Consider the following 20,947-nt stretch of genomic DNA (forward strand, 5'->3'; position numbering starts at 1 on the left):
GCCACCCATCTGTCCTTGTAAAACCTATAATTAGAGATGAACAAATCAATCTTCAGGACCCTGACGAGAGACTTCATTAGTATTTTATGACCACCAGATGGGAGCCCTTAAAACCATCTCTCACCTTCTGAAATCTCCACCTAGCCGCTCTTTCAATTAGTTAGGCCTAGTGTGATGTCATCATTACGCCATGATGCACACATGATGTCATACCAAACTGGCTAAAAAAAGAAGAATCGCAGATGCCAGTTGATAGACGGTCACTGGACTCCTACCTCATTGCCTTTAGGGCACATCACTCATTGAGTATTTCACCTCAGTATTTGTAAGCCGAAGTCACAGTACCACACAAAACTTATTGGAAGGAGAAGCTGCCTTTCTGGAAGTTGTAAAACAGCAGAAATGTAATAGATATTATATACATACCCCATACACTAGCTCCCCCACCATCCCGTTCCAGGCTTTCATGTCTGAATCACGTGCGCCATACTTTCCATCCTTCACGATCTCTAGTTTATACTTGAATCCCACATGCTTGGCAACTTCTTGGGCTAGTTCCACGCAGTAGCCCTCAAATTTATCATTGCCTTCAAATTCATCAGCATTCTTTTTGTACATCACGTATGGGGCTTCCTAATGGCAAGAAATAAAGGACAAAAAAGCTTCATTAGTTATCAGGTTACCACGTAAGACCGTTTAGAGTAAAAAAGATGGAAACTTTTTGCTCTAGGCCATGTCTAGTTGCAGCTCAGCTTTATTCCAATGCAAAACAATTATATTGATTAAATGGCCTTCCATTGAGCCCATCAGGGAATGAAAATGAGCATATTGTCCTCTCCTCTAATGTGTAGCCCCTCCAGGCCTGAATCCTTACATGCAACTTGTTTCATATAATTTTTTTCAGCAGATTAAATTGCCATGGTGGAGTCCTTCTTTATTAATTTTCCATTTTGCTCATAGTGATGAGCGAGCACTACCATGCTCAGGTGCTCTGTACTCGTAACTAGTGATGAGCGAGCACTACCATGCTCAGGTGCTCAGTACTCGTAACTAGTGATGAGCGAGCACTACCATGCTCGGGTGCTCAGTACTCGTAACTAGTGATGATCGAGCACTACCATGCTCGGGTGCTCAGTACTCGTAACTAGTGATGAGCGAGCACTACCATGCTCGAGTGCTCAGTACTCGTAACTAGTGATGAGCAAGCACTACCATGCTCGGGTGCTCAGTACTCGTAACTAGTGATGATCGAGCACTGCCATGTTTGAGTGCTCGGTACTCGTAACTAGTGATGAGCGAGCACTACCATGCTCAGGTGCTCAGTACTCGTAACTAGTGATGATCGAGCACTACCATGTTTGAGTGCTCGGTACTCGTAACTAGTGATGATCGAGCACTACCATGTTCGAGTGCTCTGTACTCGAAACTAGTGATGAGTGAGCACTACCACGTTCGGGTGCTCGTTATTCGTAACTAGTGATGAGCGAGCACTACCATGCTCGTTCGGGTGTTCGGTACTCGTAACTAGTGATGAGTGAGTGCTACCATGCTCGGGTGTTCGGTACTCGTAACGATCAGTTGGTTGCTCGGGTGGGTGGGACTTGAGTATCCAAAATTTCCAGGAAAAATTGCTCTAGTTCTCCATTTACTTCCATTATACTCGGGTACTCGAGTCACACCCATCCGAGCACCCAACTGCTCATTACAAGTACCGAGCACCTGAGCATGGTAGTGCTCTCTCATCACTATTCTTAGAATGTAGTGATAGGTGAGCACTAAAATGCTCGAATGCTCGTTACTCGAATTGAGACGTTTGGACGAGCTCGATGCGAGTAATGAGTATAATGGAAGTCAATAATTGGCCTGTTCGGGTTTTCGCTCACATACAGCCAGCCATAAAGAGAGCATTCTGGGCAAGGGTTTTTTTGTGTTACACTACGTCTGAGTTGTTTTATCTCCTCGGTCATTGAGACTGTGAACGGCTCTCACTGGGGTGCCGGCTCCCCTCATGCAGTGAAGCAAGCCTGTGCTTTGAGCTCATTATTTCGCGGTCAACACATCTGAGCACTTGTGATCCTCAGCCGAGCACCACGAGTACACGAGCACCTCGATGCTCAATCGAGTACCGAGCAGTCCCGAGCACGTTCGCCCATCACTAATAGTATGCCTTTCACTGGGTGCAATTTTTCCTACCTGTTGAACAACCCAACTTGGTGGAAACCCAATTTAGTCAATGGGGTCCATCAGGTGCCCCTATTTTGTTTGGCACATCAGTAATCCAACACACTTTAATTTCCTTGTTCTGCTTAGTGCTTAATCATTATAGGGAATAAATAAACTAACATGTGAACAGATCCTAGATTTTATCCTGTCATTAAATAGTTTTTTACTTTTCAGAAAGTTGGAGCAAGTCGTTGACTTTTTTTGTTCAAGTTTTTTTTTTTTTTACTTTAGAAAAAAAAAAATCCCTTAGGCTTTCTGTTGTCATTACCTCGTTGTCAGAGGACATAAATCATCTTCAGATTTCAGTAAGTGTCAGTGTCTCCGGGAATTTGTGCCCAGTAATCGATGCTATCTCACCGTACTGCACCTTCATTTGTATGCGCTGTGTTTAGTAGCGCGTTATAGGCAGGAAGCTTTGACTCTTCACATGATATAAAATATAGTAAAAATGAATATATAATACATGAAGGGTTAAAATACACAGGTATCCTTTAAAGGGTACATGGCTACACTTCTCCTTATGCTCCCAACTCTGTTTCTACGTCAAATAGTTAAGGGATTGTTTGAAAGTAGAGAAGGATAATGTCTGAAATTGCAGGTTTTTTTTGTGTTTTTTGTAATTTAGAGGAATTTTTGGAATACCAGTAACAGCCCATGTACAAATGGGCCACTGTTTCAGGAAAACAAAGAAGACCCTTTTTGGTAATCTAGAGTATCCTCATTAAATGGTTGGTACCTACTTAATAAGTCTGACCACTGGATGCAGCGTTGGACTGGCTACCGGAGGAATCTCCAGTAATGCCAGGCCTGGATTCAGGTACCTGCATTGCACTCCAGAGCTCTCACCTGAACTTCGGCGTGCAGCTGAGACTGTACCGTGAGCGGCGAGTGATGATTCCCTGGCGATTGCGGTTCAGTTCATCACAGCTAGAGACAGGCCGGGCTGATCTCCGGAGTTCAGGTGAGAGCACCGGAGATCACCCCGGCCTGTCTGCAGCTGACATGAACTGAACCGCAATCGCTGGGGAATCAATCACTAGGCGCTCGCGGTACAGTCTTGGCTGCACTCCGAAGCTCTGGTGATGTACCTGATGTACCTAAATCCAGGCCTGACATTACTGGAGATTCCTCCGGTAGACAGTCCGATGCTGACTGGATGTCTGACCAGTGGGACCCACAGTAAGCCCAATTACAGGCCTATGAAGCAAAGGGTGAGGTATTCAGAGCCCCATTTTCAGGATCACTAGGTCATATCCCTAGTGCAGAATAAGTTTTAGGGCTCTTTCACACGTCATGAACTAGCCAAGTGTCTCCTGACCTGAGCATGACAACTTCATAGCACTATACAAAACTGTCCTGTTCAGTGTCGGAAGAACTACGGCCAATCTGTACATTGCGATCCAACATCAGACCAAATTTGTCATAGCTCCACTTCGGGGTCGAACGGTGATATCTGGTTGTTAGGCGGTTTGCCTATTCGTTGGACCACAGTTCTGTTTTGTTTTGTCTCTTGCCTTTCTTTCTTATTCTTTGCCTTCCTGTTTCACTTCTGTTCAGGTTTGTGCACTTTCTCATTTGGCTTGCCCAATCACATTTCGGGAAGGGTTATTTATACTCACTACTCACATGCCTCAGTGCTGGCTATATTTCTGGATGAATGGTTCTCTAGAGTTCCAGCTCCTCGGTTAAGGTTTTCTTTCTGAGACATTACTATCAGATGCAGTTTGTGTTAATCCCTTCCCAGGTATATCCTGTTTTGTTTCATTTAGGTTTGGGAGAGTTTCCACATACTCTGTTATTCTTTTTGGTTTCTTTTGTTTTGTCATTCCTGTATGACTGTGTATGTACGTTCCTAGGCCTTAGGGTCAGCACACAAAATAAATCGCATTCCACTCGGACTAATATTACTCTATGGGGCTGATTTTTCTTCTCAGCCCTAATTGGACCGAGAAAACAATCGCAACATGCTGCGGGTGGAATGCGATCCTGTTTCACTCACACCCATACAAGTTTTTGGGGGTGAGAGAAACATCGCATTGCACTCGCGTTATACACTGGTGTAACACGAGTGCAGTGTGTATCTCGCATCAGAGGAGATAGGGAGATAAATCGCTTCCTCTTCTCCTCTGCGCCGGGACTCCCCTCTGCAGCTGAGGTCTGATCACATAATCGGACCACAGTCGCATGACACTCAATTTGCCTTTTTTTCTCTGTTTTTTTTTTTTTAATGGTTCCAATACACACAAAGGATATAAACGTGTATAACAAAACATGTGTAAGTTCAATAATTTTCTGGGAGAAATACTTCATATTCTGAAACAATTTCAAGAGTGCCAACACTTTCGGCCATGACTGTAGAGAGCGGTTACTTAATTTGGACAGTCCTTTTTTGATCAGTAGACTGTCGTCAAAGAGGACCTGTCAGCATGATTTTGTAATGAAGACATGGCTGTAATGGCTCTGTAATACTGAATACATTGATATCTTTAGGGAAGAAATCTGCCTTGTTGTGTTTTTTTAATCAGTAATTGAAGTTTTCTGCTAATTACATTTTGGTGCACAGGGGCCGGACTGTACACTGGGTCTTCTCCTCCCCGTCTGTGATACTCCAGCCCTTCTGATATGTGAATGACCTGCCTCCTCTGTTTGAAATCTCAGCAGTGGCCTGTCATTCAGAGACCGTAGGCAGCGGAGGGGCTGGAGAATCACAGACAGGGAGGAAAAGACCCAACATACAGTCCGGCCCCTGTGCACCTAGCAGAAAACTACTTTAGAGTAGCCCTTTAATATGAAAAGGTTTACCACTTCTGGAACAATGGTCTCCAACCAATCAGATAGTAGTAAAAGAACAAATGCATATGCTACACATTCTCTTTCGTTTCCGGTTTTGGCTGCAGTGGTGACATGTTAAAAACGTGCAACCCCGCTGCAACCAATCACATAACTCAGAGGCTCAGCTGTTAATGGCACAAGTTGTTGAGCTCAATGACTAGCTTCATCGGTGATGTGCTCTGCCGAAGGGATATCACCACTGGCTCAGGACCCAGGGAGGGTAAGTACTATCTGTATTTGTTTTTTTTTGTTTTTTTTTTTTACTTCTATCTGGTCGATTGGGTCGACTTTTTTATATTTGGGAAAAAAATATATTATTGCCAACTTTTTCTTTTTGATCAACCTTACATGTAAAGATGTTCTGCTCCTAAATTTAGTAGTCAACAATTTGACCAACAACATGACCCAGAGTCAAGTTGGCATAGCGAACCAGATCAGTATTGGTCGGCAACATTGGGACCATGGGTTCAAATCTTCTCAGGGCAGGATGATTGAATATATTCTTCATTGTCTACTTAGCTGTGACCTATGCTGATGAAGAGAAGGTGTACTGACCTGCACTCTGAATTTCCAGAATCATCAATCTTCCTAAAATAACATAGCCTGCTTTTAAATTAGCAGCGACAATGAATGGTATGACTCAATTAGTCAGTTTATGGTTCCCTGAGGTACAGTAAAAATGTACATTATTAAAGAGACGTGTTAAAAGGCTTCTCTTTGTTCAAGGTGGACTCTTGTTATACTCATAGAGTCTATCTTCTAAAAAGATTCTCATTTTCGGTTGTGTTGCAATTTTACGAGAACTGTGACATTTTACGTTTGTAGTATATGGAGCTGTTCAAGGGCTTGGTATATTTTGGGGGGTGAGCTTACGTTTTAATTTGTATAATTTTGGAGAACGAATGTCATTTTGATATCTTAGAATTGTATTTTTTTTCATATAGTTGTAGAGACCAAATACTTCAATTCTGGCCTTTCATTTTTTTTTCATTCTGATGACTACAATCAGGTTAACTAATTTTATATTTATCGGTATATTTTTTTTTATTTCATTATTTTAAATTTATTTGTAAGAAAGCTTGCATGAAAGACCACCGCCCTACATACGATGTAATAGTACGTCACGTGTCAGGAAGGATTTAAAAGAAAAGAACTGTTCCTGAATAAATGGGAGAATGGAGAATCTCAGTCGGTCAGTCTTAGCTTTGGATATATCCTTCTCGCTTCCAAAAGATATATACAGTACAGACCAAAAGTTTGGACACACCTTCTCATTCAAAGAGTTTTCTTTATTTTCATGACTCTGAAAATTGTAGATTCACATTGAAGGCATCAAAACTATGAATTAACACATGTGGAATGAAATACTTAACAAAAAAGTGTGAAACAACTGAAAATATGATGAGCTTCAAGAGTTTGTCACCAGAAATGGTTTTCCAACAGTCTTGAAGGAATTCCCAGAGATGCTTAGCACTTGGCCCTTTTACCTTCACTCTGCGGTCCAGCTCACCCCAAACCATCTTGATTGGGTTCAGGTCTGGTGACTGTGGAGGCCAGGTCATCTGGCGTAGCACCCCATCACTCTCCTTCTTAGTCAAATAGCCCTTACACAGCCTGGAGGTGTGTTTGGGGTCATTGTCCTGTTGAAAAATAAATGATGGTCCAACTAAACGCAAACCGGATGGAATAGAAAGCCGCTGCAAGATGCTGTTGTAGCCATGCTGGTTCAGTATGCCTTCAATTTTGAATAAATCCCCAACAGTGTCACCAGAAAAGCACCCCCACACCATCACACCTTCTCCTTCATGCTTCACAATGGAAACCAGGCATGTAGAGTCCATCCGTTCACCTTTTCTACAAAGACACGGTGGTTGGATCCAAAGATCTCAAATTTGGACTCATCAGACCAAAGCACAGATTTCCACTGCTCTAATGTCCATTCCTTGTGTTCTTTAGCCCAAACAAGTCTCTTCTGCTTGTTGCCTGTCCTTAGCAGTGGTTTCCTAGCAGCTATTTTACCATGAAGGCCTGCTGCACAAAGTTTCCTCTTAACAGTTGTTCTAGAGATGTGTCTGCTGCTAGAACTCTGTGTGGCATTGACCTGGTCTCTAATCTGAGCTGCTGTTAACCTGCGATTTCTGAGGCTGATGACTCGGATAAACTTATCCTCCGCAGCAGAGGTGACTCTTGGTTTTCCTTTCCTGGGGGGTCCTCATGTGAGCCAGTTTCTTTGTAGCGTTTGATGGTTTTTGCCACTGCACTTGGGGTCACTATCAAAGTTTTCCCAATTTTTCGGACTGACTGACCTTCATTTCTTAAAGTAATGATGGCCGCTCGTTTTTCTTTACTTAGCTGCTTTTCTCTTGCCATAATACAAATTCTAACAGTCTATTCAGCAGGACTATCAGCTGTGTATCCACCAGACTTCTGCACAACACAACTGATGGTCCCAACCCCATTTATAAAGCAAGAAATCCCACTTATTAAACCTGACAGGGCACACCTGTGAAGTGAGAACCATTTCCGGTGACTGCCTCTTGAAGCTCATCAAGAGAATGCCAAGAGTGTGCAAAGCAGTAATCAAAGCAAAAGGTGGCTACTTCGAAGAACCTAGAATATAAGACATATTTTCAGTTGTTTCACAGTTTTTTGTTAAGTATTTCATTCCACATGTGTTAATTCATAGTTTTGTTGGGCAACACCCCATACCCACACCAATCCTGGGACCTAGCACTGCTTTAAATCTGGACCTCAGCAGGTGGTAATATAACCTGGCGTTTCATCCTGGACGCCTTTAGATAGCTGGTGTTTTACCTAACCTATATCGGCGTCTGTTGTACGCTGATTTCCTTTATATAAGGTCTTTTTTTGTTCTGCTGGTGGTCTATAAATTATTATATTGTAATCTACAATGGTGGTGTCAGATAGTATGCTATACTTTTATGTATAATTGGGTATATGATTGTAGTAACGGATGACATTTATGTTCTGCATCCTACCTGGATTTATTTATTGCATGATACATCTAGTAAAGTGGTATTCATAATTTCGGTGTCAGGTTCCTGACATGGAACTGTGTATTGGGGTGTTCGTTGATTATACATATTTTAAATGTTTTTAACCCTTTCACTATCTTGTGTGGATTCTATGTATGCACAAATTTTGTACCAATAAAATTATTTTTTTTTAATTGAACAAAAACGCATTGGTTGATCCCTATATACGGCAACTCTTTCTCTCCTGTTTGAATTTACCTTACAGAATCCTTACGACTTTCTGATCACGTTTTATTCCATTTTTATTTTTTGAGGGGAGAGACATAGTGTCCATAAAACTGTGAATTTGCCATTTTAATTTTTCATTTCAATGTTCACCATGTGGATTTGGAAATTGACGCATTTGGCATCAGCTTGTTATGTTTACCCCATGCATGGAGCCGGTACAGTTTAAGTAGAATGAAGAGGGTCTACAAAGAGCGTTTTTAATTCTAGGATGACGCGAAACCTCCATATATTTAAAGGGGTTGTCCACTAATCTAATCTTAAATCTTTATTTTTTCATACATATAGCGCCAATGTATTCCACAGTGCTTTACATACATCAACAACACTGTCCCCATTGGGGCTCACAATCTAAATTCCCTATCTGTATATCTTTTAGAGTGTGGGAGGAAACCGAAGAACCCAGAGGAAACCCACAAACAAGGGGAGAACATACAAACTCCTTTCAGATGTCATCCTTGGTGGGATTTGAACCCAGGACCCCAGTGCTGCAAAACTGCAGTGCTAACCACTGAGCCACCGTGCCGCCCATCCACTACTAGAACAACCATTTCTGATTCCACTTGTTTCCCCCAGTTAAAATAAAAGACCCTGTACTCATCTCCTGTTCTGGTGCCATTCCAGCACTGTTGGTAATTTCAGTTTAGGGCTCACGTGACATTGTGACGTTGCGCGACCCCCACATCCAATCACTGCCAAATTCTCTCGGGATGCCTTTGGACCAAATGAGCAATCAACAGGAAGTGAGTGGCAGTTGCAGCGTCACTTCCTGTTGAGTTGATTAACTGGAAGTGATTCTGTGGCTGCCACTTACTTGCTGTTGATTGCTCATTTGGTCCGAAAGCATAGCAGGAGAAGTCATCCGTGACTGGACTTTGGGCTCGCGTGACATCGCAATGATCCCCAAATTGTGATTACAGACAATGCTGGAATGGCGCCAGAACGGGAGGTGAGTACAAGGTCTTTTATTTTAACTAGGGGAAACAAGTGGAATCAGAAGGGGTTTTCCTAGTACTGGATAACTCTTTAACAGGGACTGTGTAACACTACATTTCTTCTATGGGGGAGATTCTTTTCCCCAACACTTTCTCCCAATAGAAGGTTCAAGCGAAAAAGCTTCAAAAAATATGGTAAAAACGCAAATCTGCTCGTAATGTACAAATGCATACATACCAATATGGTGGTGACAATATACGTCCTATTTTGAACTCCAACAGAGTCATTTCCAGATTGGGCATCCGTAGCCAGAGGAATTAGTTTATCGTCTTCATTCCACGTAGCTATCTGGTAATTAGGAAAGAAAATGAATTATCCATGATATTCGCATGCAACAGAATATTTCTACAACAGCACATGACTTTTTTTTTTCTGTAAGCAGCAGGTAAAACCGAAGGGAAAAGAGAGAAACTTTTTTTCCGAGATTTATGGCTTTGGGTAATAAATCAGAGATTCCCACTTGGTTTGGAGCTGCCTAGTGACGGAGTATTGAGTGTGGGTGTCTTTTACAAGACAATTTAAAACTGTCAGTCAGTGGCGGCAGCTCCGGCTGTCAAGGGCCATTAACAAGAACGAGGACTCATATTTCTGAATAATCTTGTAAACACCCCGCACTGTTATTGGGATATAAAAGGGCTTTGGTCTATCAGGTTTATCTTCAATTAGATCTCGTTTTGGTGGATTTAATACCATCCCTTAGTTTCGTTTTCAGTATCAAGCTGTGAGGTCTAGAATGGATATCCTCATTGACGAAGATAATTAGGGGTAATTTAACTTTTTCCCAATTGGGAACCCAATCCAATAGGTATTTTATAGGCATTTTGGAGGGTTTGAAGTACGGTTGTGAGGACAAACATTCTGTGCCAAAGCCTAAAATGGCACTAAACTAAGAAATTGCTGTCGAAGTTACACGATGTAGAGGCCATGATGATAGAGCATGTGTGTCACCTCTGGTAAGGGTGCACTCCTAAGATTATGTACCTATATTGTTGCATTGCTCTTTGTTACAGTAAGCGCACCATTCCCATGTTTCACAAAGATAAATGGAGACAGCCGGGCACTGCAGCCACAGGTAGGTACTCACAGATCGTAGTTCTACTGAATAACGGACTTCCAGAAGTCCACGGTGGTGCTCAGGAGAAGTCAGATGAATTCAAAGGAAGGAAGGAAGGCGGTGTCTTCACAGTGGGGTTTTGAAGTTTTTAATGTGCAATCATATGAAAGTTACATAGGTGGGGAGGGAGAAGTGCAGGTGAGCTGGACGACGGCTGTTTCACACTGAGGCTTGGACCCGTGGAATCACTTAGCCTCAGTGCGAAATGGCCATCGTCCAGTTCACCTCCACTTCTCCCTCCCCACCTATGTAACTTTCATATGATTGCACATTAAAAACTGCAGAACCCCACTGTGAAGTGCCAGCTTCCTTCCTTCTTTGGATTCCCATGTTTCTGTACCCATGACTCCATACCATAAAAGTTAGCAATGAAGACTGTGCACAAATTAACATGACTAGAGACTCTATATTACCTACAGTGCCGTAGGCAACGCATAAGTAAAGTTTCAGTAAATTTGCACTACAACCAAGTCCATCTTTTTCTTTCTTGGGTTTCGTAAACTGATAGGATCCAGACATTTGAAAACCAACCCTCTATGGTAAATAATCTAGATATTGGTATATGGTATCTTCGATAAAAGAATAGGCAAGCACAGGTACAGTACAAGTCCAAAGAAGTCTATGGCCACATTACAAAACCATACAAAATAAGGCTACAACAGTGTGAATAGTGGCTAATTATTCTGCTGTGTTTCCTACTTGCAACATGATTTTGGCAACCATTTAGGTTAAGGGTTGATCCTGCTTTTTTCTAAATGTAGGCAATGTAGGGTTTCTGGCCATGTTAATTTGTATGGGTTTTGTGGGTTTTGGTATTATGAGAGTATAGTGTCTTGTATGGTATTGTGTACAACAGTAGTTATCCATGGAGAATGTTTGGACCTGTCAGTAATCGTCCATGTATCCTGGCTTAGTGGTTGTGGACTACTTTCCATGCGTTTGTAAAAGCAACAGATAAATAAAACCTCTTCAGTCCCGCTAGACTATGTGTCCTGATTTACAGTTAGACCTGGGCCTGTCGTGGGCCCATTAAGATAATTTGAGGGGACTTGTATCTGCCAAGCTGTGTGCTAAATGTTGTAACACCACTCTATGTGCCATAAATGTAACCACTATACTGTGTACCAAAGACTAACTGCCAAGCTAAGTGCCATTGTCTGTAATCAAGGGGTGGACCAGTACAAAAAAGATACCTGTGTAGGAACAGTATATGGTCCCTTTGAAGTGCAATAGCTCATCATAATGCACCCCTTTTTGTGTCTGTGACAAGCTGCTTTCTACTTTAGAGGTTGAAGTGGGCCCCCTTACCTTCTGGGTCCCTGTAAGATGACACATATTGCACCACGGGTATGTCTGCCTTCTTTAACCAATATGCTCTATACCCCACTTGGAGTAAAGTTTCAGTAAATTTGCACTATACCAAGTCCACCTTATTCTTTCTTGGGTTTCATAAACTGAAAGGATCCAGACATCTGAAAACCAACCCTCTATGGTAAATAATCTAGACATTGCCATCCAGATATTGCAATGGTATCTTCAATAGAAGAATAGGTAAGCACAAGTGCAATATATCGTAAGTCCAAAGAAAGCTTGGGGTGCTGCATTAAGAAACCATACAACACAAGACTACAACAGTGTGCGTGATGGCTAATTATTCTGTTGTGTTTCCTATTTGCAACATGATTTTGGCAACCATTTAGGTTAAGAAATGGAACAATAGTTCTGCTTTTTTATCTAAAAAATAACAAAACTTCCATAACAGGGAACCATCATTAGGTCAAGAAGTAGGTTGATGGGGAAAGAAAGAAACCAGACGAATGATGATGACGCAAAGGAAGCCATATGCAGTTTAGTCAATATCACCTGTTACGGTTGTCATACGGTTGCCAAATTGGTCATATGTAGTCAGTGGCATCAGGCCAACAATGAAAAACAATTCTTAGAAGATTCTTAGAATATTCTGTTAGTGTTCTATTCCAGAAAACCTGTTTGCGGACTTGGGACTGTTGGATGAAAATTTCAAACACTCCCCGTCTTCTCATACTTTACGGTGTGTGGGTGAAAACAATCAAGGTAGTTCACGAACCCTTCTTTACAGTTAAATTGCCCATAATGAAATTATACAAAACCCATATACTCATCTCTTAGGCTGGTGTCAGTGCTGGGTCTTCCAGGGGTTATGTGACACTTTTGCTACGTGACAACTGCAGCCAAACAGTGGCCGCCAATCAGCTGACACCTATCAGTATTCCGTCAGAGTGGAAGTCTGCCCTGTTAGGATGCAGTTGTCTAGTAGTGGACAACTCCTTGAAATTTCATCCATTGATCATTCAGTATCGTTGAAATCATTTATTTACATGCGAATGACCACCACAAATCCTCGTAATATAAAAAGTGACTGCTAAAAAATACCTTGACTGTACGGTCACTGGATCCGAGAGCTAATTACTAATCAGAGGAAGATGAGCAAAAGTCAAAGGCCACCTAGAAAATTGGGCATAGTGGTTCTGTAGATACTTGTGATGAACCCTGGCATTATGAAGAATGAGGTCCACCAACGGGGTATTTAATCCTAGGACTATTGTTCAGGTGGACAAAAGCAAGATAATATAGCGTTGTATTCTTAGGCAACGAGACAGTGAGTTATTAAGATACCGGTATCCTTTGCTCCAAGTCATTTAGAGCAAAAGATGAATCACTGGTGACAAGATAGAGGATAAAGACTGGAATGAGGTCCTCATCTCTGCTTCCTTGGGATTTTGCTTCCCTGAGGGTGTCATAGCCCTTGAGCGTGAAGAGGAACAAACCTTCCCATGGTTCATAATTACCGCACATAAAATCCAGAATATCCTCTTCACTTTTGCACAAAGAGTATTCTATATAATCAATCAATATGAATAGGGATTAGCCAACCAGACATCTATTGTAGTCATTTGGTATAATTATATAAATCAATAGCGCTTGTGAATATGTGAAACACATTTCTTATAAAGGGAATGTGACATGTATCTCAGTTTCTAAGTCTGTGGTTCTCCATTTTCTGATGGCAGTCTGTCAGGAGATAGGCTAAAAAAACTGAAGTCCAGAAAAATCTGACATCTTAACAGGGAAGAAAAAAAGAGCAACAGGGAAGATAAAAGAGTAACAGGGAAGAAAACAGTAACAGGGAAGAAAAGAGTGGCGGAAATTACATCACATGGCAGCCAGGAAAACATAACACATGACACGGCTTGGTCAGTTATGGGTCATAAAGTGGAGAGTCCCACGTGTGCTTCAAAAGGTAAGATCAACAATTAATTTCTCTATTGGGTTGTCTTCAAGAACCCTATATATAGATATTTAAAGGGGGTATTGATATCGAAGATCCGTTAATATGAGATTTGACTGGGTACCAAGACTCCCTGCAAGCAACTAACTTAGAAATGTGACCCTGCCTTTGGGAGTTTGTCATTAGCTACACATTTTCCTCTAAGCCAGTGTTCCTCAACTCCAGTCCTCAAGACCCACCATGGGCCAACAGTTCATGTTTTCAGAATTTCCTTAGTATTGCTCAGATGATAATTGAATCACTTGCATAGGTGATAATTCCACTTGTGCATTACTAAGGAAATCTTGAAAATGTGCACTGATGGTGGGTCTTGAGGACTAGAGTTGAGAAACACTGCTCTAAGCGTTGTCTACTGGAACAGTAGTATTATATATGACCAACCGTGCTGATCCACCAGAGCAAGCTCTACTGTAAAGGCTCAGAAAAACTGTCCGACCAGCTGATTTTGGGCAGGATCAGTCAACTGGCTAGTGTGTACAGGGGCTTCCTAACTCTTCCTTGACAGAGGATGTTGCGAGAGAGAAGGCTCAGACATGTTGAATTTCAGTGTCAGATCTTTTTGATCTCGCATGATACAAGCTCCGAGAGAAATCTGAAACAGCTTATTCTAATCTTCTGTATACACGTATAAGAGAGGGTGAGTTCTGCACCACTCGTACGCTTCTGTTACCCTGTTATGAACTCACGTTCAGGAAGATGCAGCACCAGCAATGATATTACTCCGGGTGCAGCGTGCTGGTCAAATAAGGAGAAGTGTCTCAGTCATCAACTGTGAAAAGAAAATGACCGCAAATAACAGCTGCTATGCCGGATGATCTTTATTCAAACTTCAGTGCAGGACCCGTAGAAGCCTAATTACAGGCGAAACGGCCGTCGTCCTCAGCGAGGGGTCTGCATCCAGGTCTCCTCCCGCCGCTGTTTTTACTCCTGCACTGAAGTTTGAATAAAGATCATCCGGCATAGCAGCTGTTATTTGCGGTCATTTTCTTCTCACCGTTGATGACTTATTCTAATCTTCCCATTTAAAATATCTACCCCCTTGGCTATGCAGAGTATGCATGGCTACGGGGGCCAGGAGAGATAGCTGTTGCTCAAAAAAATTATTTGGCTGACAGCTATATAATGTGCTTGGGCACCCTAAATTATTATGGCTATGGCATTATTATTCAATAAGGTCCAGTTGTGAGATGACACAACCGCTTTAATTAATAAGAGTCCATATTATAGTTACTGTTACTTATAGGATCCATATAGCTGTTACATATACTATATACCTCTGTATAAATAAGCTCTAAATAAGTCTTCTGCAGACAGGCTTTGGGCCAGCGACTCTATATATTAGGTTCCAGTGAGACCGTGGTCATCAACCTTTGACCCGTTTACATGGATTTGAACATATATAGCGCCATGGGTTGAGTCTATAGAGTAGTTGCTGGATAGTCAAACAGTCTGGCAGGAAATGGACAGATAGGTTAGTCAAAATGAGAAGGGGCAAGAATGTCAGGCAGAAAAATATTCAGGAAATGAGCCAAGGTCAGAAACAGGAATGAGCACTACCACAGCAGGAACAAGTGTGTATACTAGGTAAAGCAGAATTTACAACCAGCCGCAAGAGGAAAGGATTCAAGTATTGATATGGTGAGCAGCCCCCAAGGGCTCACAGTTCACAGAAGGGAGTTAGTACTAAATCAATGAAGAAAAAACAGTAACTTAATCTGCCAGGTCCCAGTAGGATCGGGGCCTTCAACCTTTGACTCCTGTACAGGAATTTGGACCATGGGTTGAGTCCATAGAGTAGCTGGTGGTCGGTCAAATAGTCTGGCAGGGAATGGACAGATAGGTTAGCCAAAATCAGAAGATAAGGATAGTTGAAGAAATTAACCTTTACGCTACCTGCCTGGATGGCACAATAAAGTCCTAGAGAAATAAACTGGACACACTGCATCATCCGCCATCAAGTAGTAACAGAGGGGACAGGTACTGACATCAATGTTAATATATAATAATTAACTATACTAAGAACTCTCTACACTCACAGGCCAAAGCTTTGACCTTTGCTGCCTTGAGGCTATTTCAGTTTCATGGCCTTAAACCCGATAGAGACCTAAGGAACCATAAAAGGCCATAGTCAATCTCTAATTAGCTCGAATTATTCCTAAGTAAATATTAATTTGAACTTTGCAAAAGAAATAAGGTACAAATTTCCAACTAATATTTTCGGACACAAGGGCTGGACTACTGCCTGAAGTGTTAGCACCTCTGCGCTGCGGCTTGAAGTGAAGGCACCAGAACAGATGACTAATACGATGTGAAAGCCTTATTGTGTAAGCAGCTTCCAATCACTTTCTGTTAGCCTTTGCTACAAGGAGACGCCGACTCGATCCCCTCTGAGCTGTCCAGAATCAGACTCAATGAGCAATGTCACAAAGAACAAGTCATAGGTGACATCAAGCCCGCAGCCCGTAGTGTTCAAAGATGGAAACCTTAGGGAACAGAACCAAGACTTAAAGTCAATGGAAAACGGGCCCTTTGAACTACTCATTGACACAGAGTACATTGCTTCTAATGTACATGTTGTTGGCAAATTCTGTTTGATGTTACATACACTGTAGATGTAGCAAAGTAAAAGCCGTCGTTGAAAGGTTTCTTTTGTGTATTGGGATTCCAAGAAGGAAAAAAACAATATGGGAAAGTCATGTAGGAGAACCACACGGAGCAGTCAAACATGAATTTCAAATCGATTGTGCATGGCCACACAAATTTGCTAGTAAGGGTCATTAAAAGACTATTATAATTAATGGCTGCACAATTTTATAGAAAAACAGCAAAACCATGTGACCATTAACGCTCAACTTGAAAATCTCTGCATTATTAAGCAAAGAGCAAATACTTGGCAATCAAATAGTTGAAGAAACTGGTATTTTATTGAGTAAGCTTGACCAAAAACAGCACCGACATTTCGGTCTAACATAGACCTACATCAGTGTGCAGTGTGGACGGTCTGCTCAGCTTGTGATTAAAGTGGCGCTGGTGTAGATCATGGTGTCCACCGCTATGAGTGAAAGTAGAACTGGTGTAGATTAGGGTGTCCACCGCTGTGAGTGAAAGTAGCGCTGGTGTAGATCATGGTGTCCACCGCTGTGTGGCAGAAGTGCTCTAGACCTTCATCTGTGTACTGTCTAGATGAGTCTGCTCAGCCTGTGAGTGAAAGTAGCACTGGTGTAGATCATGGTGTCCACCACTGTGAGTGAAAGTAGCGCTGGTGTAGATCATGGTGTCCACCACTGTGAGTGAAAGTAGCGCTGGTGTAGATCATGGTGTCCACCGCTGTGTGGCAGAAACGCTCTAGACCTTCATCAGTGTGCAGTGTAGATGGTCTGCTCAGCTTGTGAGTGAAAGTAGCACTGGTGAATATCATTGTGTTCATCACTGTGTGGCAGAAGCACTTTAGATCTTCATCAGTGTGAAGTCTAGATGGTCTGCTCAGCTTGTGAGTGAAAGTAGCCCTGTTGCAGATCATGGTGTCCACCACTGCTGTGAATAAAAATAGCACTGGTGTAGATCGTGGTGTCCACCACTGTGTGGCAGAAGCGCTCTAGACCTTCATCAGTGGGCAGTGTAGATGGTCTGCCGCTGTGTGGTCTACAACAGTGCTACTTTCACTCACAGTGGTGGACACCATGAACTACACCAGTGCTACTGTCACTCACAAGCTGAGCAGACCGTCTACGCAGCACATGCATGAAGGTCTATGTTAGACTGAAACATCGGTGCTGTATTTCGTCAAGCTTACTCAATAAAATACCAGTTTATTCAACTATTTGAGTGCCAAGTATTTGTTCTTTGCTACACACGGGACTGGATCCTACTTGAGCACCTATCACACAGAAATGCCGTGTTTATCCACAATTTTGCATTGTGCAAGCCGCACATGGTCATCTGTGTCTCTGTCCTTCTGTGTTATCTAATACATAGAGATGAGTGAATCTGCCGAAATTTGATTAGCCAGATTCACGCACATTTCACCGGAAAATTACATTTGCATCAAATATATTAGCTCTAAATCAAATTGTTGATAATTCTCTGAGGTCTAAAGAGCATAATAAATTGAAAAGTTAAAAAATAAATAAAAAAAACATATTAACCTCATCGCTCAACTCTCCTTGCTCTGTAGCTTCCCCACCAACTCCTCTGCTGGATCGTGTCTTCTTTCAGTCTTCCCTTCCATCTTCTTACATTTTTGGCAACTTGGGCACTCAATAGGCCCCATGTAATGTTATGACGTCACTTGAAGAGTAAACCACGCTCAAGGCGCCAGAGAGTGAAGATGGAAGAGAACACCTGGACCAGAAAGAGGAAGCTAGCTCGCGGAGGGTTGGGTGGAGAGCAGTGTTCCTAGGACCGGTGAGAGGCTAGGTGAGTCAAGAAAAATGGTGGCAAGCAGGATGCCATTTTGAGCAAATTTTGGCAATTCCGAATTCTTGTGGATCACAATGAGTTGATAAGTTTAGTCAAGATGGATATGGGCAGCAAATGTCTCTGTGTACAAACATTAAATGCAGTTTTCAAATATGGGATGCTAGTTGTTGAAAACTTTTTTTTGTATAGAACCCAAAAATCCTCGGTTTTCTACCAATCCACCAGTTCTACGGTAGTGAGCCATGGCATTCATTACATCATAATGAATATAAGGACTTTATCATACAGGCAATCCAAAAAATGTAACGTTTTGACCCCTATGTTTGGGTCTTTATCAGACACAATAGATTCTTGAGTAGGAATATGCCTTTAAGATGGTGATACTGTCAAAATCACCGTGAGATCTATAGATAAATCAGATTGCTGCTTTGTATAGATATAATATAGCAGAACGTCTTACACGCAGGAAGGAGAAGGCATATTCCTACTCAAGAATCTCTTGTGTCTGATGAAGACCCAAATACAGGGGTCAAAATGTAACATTTTTTGAATTACCTGTATAATAAAGTCCTTAAGCTCATTTTGGTGTGACAAGTTTTTTTTGTATCTATTGATGGGTTTGAACTCTTCTTGAGCACCCATAATTTCAAGTGTGCTATAAACCTTATTTTATTGATTACATCATGCCATATGACTGTGAAGTCATCAAAGGTCCTTAACACTAGAAGACTAATTAATTTCGAGGTCCCCCCTGAAGTCCCGAAAGAGGGTCAAATGACAAATACAATAAACTGAATAGAACTAACTAGAAACTAAATGGCTAAACTCAATGGAAAACAACAACCTCCTGTGGTGCGACAGTAATGGCCTGAATTACAGAACAAAAGACGGTGATTATAGGATGTTAGCTAAAATCCTTCAGGTCATTCGACCCGTCTCTGGATTCCAAAGGTAGAAATGTTAAATGATCCCTCTCTGGGACTTCTAGTGTTAAACAATATTAACCTTGGAAAACAACTGCTGGGGTCCCTAAGAGAGTGGCGTCCCTGAGAAATTGTGCAATTTGACTCCCCGTAATGTTGGCCCTGACAGTAACTAGGGATTATTTTTGGAGTAGGGCATATACTTCAAGCGTACTCCAAAAACTGTGTTAAATCATGCTAGGCTCCAAGCCACAGTCTGGGAAGACGGCCGCAAAGTGTGACTTGGTATGAAGAAGGCCCAGGTTGGGCCGAAACGTCCCTTAAGTCCCTCCCACCTACTTTGTTCATAAATAAATACACTTTTTTTGCACGATAAAAACGAATCTGTTGATTTTCTTCTACTACTACCTCATGCTGATGAGAGTGCAGTGTCTTGTATTTGAATCTGTAGGTCGGACCTTGGTCCTCTCACTAGCACCTCAGCACTACCCCTTATAGCGCCGGTGTTCACACCATATATACCTTTATTAAATCATGCTAGGGCTTATTTTCAGGGTAGGTCTTATTTTCAGGAGGAAAAATGGTAGAGTGGTTTATGACAAAGGATTCCCTCTTCTTTGAATCCCTGTGTTATGCACAGTCCCACAAAAGAAAAAAAAAATAATAATAAAAAGACAACAAAAATAGATATAACATCTTAAAGGGAACCTGTCACCAGATTTGGCGACTATAAGCTGTGGCCACTACCACAGGACTCTTATGTACAGCATTCTAACATGCTGTGTAGAAAAGCCCAGGCCGCTGTGTAGACATTAAAATCACTCTATAATACTCACCTAGGGGGTGATGCAGTGCAGACTGGTCAGATGGGTGTCTCCGTTCTCCGGTACCGGCGCCTCCTCTTTCGGCCATCTATGTCCTTCTTTTCCTGAAGCCTGGGTGCATGATGCATCCTACATCATGCACACAGGCCGGCATTGAGGTCCTGAGCAGGCGCACTACAATACTTTGATCTACTCTGCTCAGGGCAGATCAAAGTGCACCTGCACAGGACCTCAAAGCCGGCCTGTGTGCTTGACGTAGGATGCATCATGCATCCAGGCTTCAGAAGAAGGAGGACAAAGATGGTCGAAAGAGGAGGCACTGGTACCAGAGAAAGGAGACACCCATCTGACCAGTCTGCACTGCACCGCTCTCTGGTGGCCGTTAGTCTGCCTCCTGTCGCTTTAGGCCATCCCCCATCGCTCCATTCCATACTTCAGGACGCCGCCCACTGCGCCCGAGGTGCCGCACACGCGAGGACCGCTCGTCACATGTGTCGCAGGCACGAGATTATGGGCAGCGCTGTGATTGCATCGCAAGTGCCCGCCCATCATCTTGTGCCCGCCCTTTCCCCTCTGCCTCCAGCGTTCTGCGCAACCGCTGGCCAGATGACCCGACGTCACCTCTCGTAACCGGTGGTGTCCTGCTCCGCTCCTCCCATCTATTTCCTGATGCAGGGTAAGATGGGAAAGAGGTGACGTCGGGTCATCTGGCCAGCGCTTGTGCAGAACGCTGGAGGCAGAGGGGAGAGCGTGGCCACGAGATGATGGGCGGGCACTTGCGATGCAATCTCAGCGCCGCCCATGACCTCGTGCCTGCGCACACGTGACCAGCGGTCCTCGCGTGCGCAGCACCTCGGCGCAGTGGGCGGCATCCTGAGATATGAAATGGAGCGATGGGGGACGGCCTAAAGCGGCAGGAGGCAGACTAACGGCCACCAGAGAGCCCGCCCCCGTGTACCATTATCAAGATTTCAATACAAAAAGGTACCACTTTACAAAGTCTTTAT

General features: G+C 42.7%; 1 protein-coding gene across 4 annotated transcripts in view; it reads right to left on the minus strand.

The window, feature by feature from the left end:
• GRIA1 (glutamate ionotropic receptor AMPA type subunit 1) overlaps positions 1 to 20,947 on the minus strand; it is a 370,258-nt gene that overhangs the window by 94,799 nt on the left and 254,512 nt on the right. For all 4 annotated transcript variants that reach the window (XM_075344320.1, XM_075344318.1, XM_075344319.1 and 1 more), the window contains exons 9-10: positions 9,510 to 9,620; positions 427 to 633 (exon numbers count right to left, since the gene is read on the minus strand). In XM_075344320.1, coding sequence (XP_075200435.1) covers positions 427 to 633; positions 9,510 to 9,620 — 318 coding nt within the window. The remainder of the gene's footprint in view (positions 1 to 426; positions 634 to 9,509; positions 9,621 to 20,947) is intronic.

Source organism: Anomaloglossus baeobatrachus, chromosome 4 (genome assembly GCF_048569485.1).
Source record: "Anomaloglossus baeobatrachus isolate aAnoBae1 chromosome 4, aAnoBae1.hap1, whole genome shotgun sequence".
NCBI lineage: Eukaryota > Metazoa > Chordata > Amphibia > Anura > Aromobatidae > Anomaloglossus > Anomaloglossus baeobatrachus.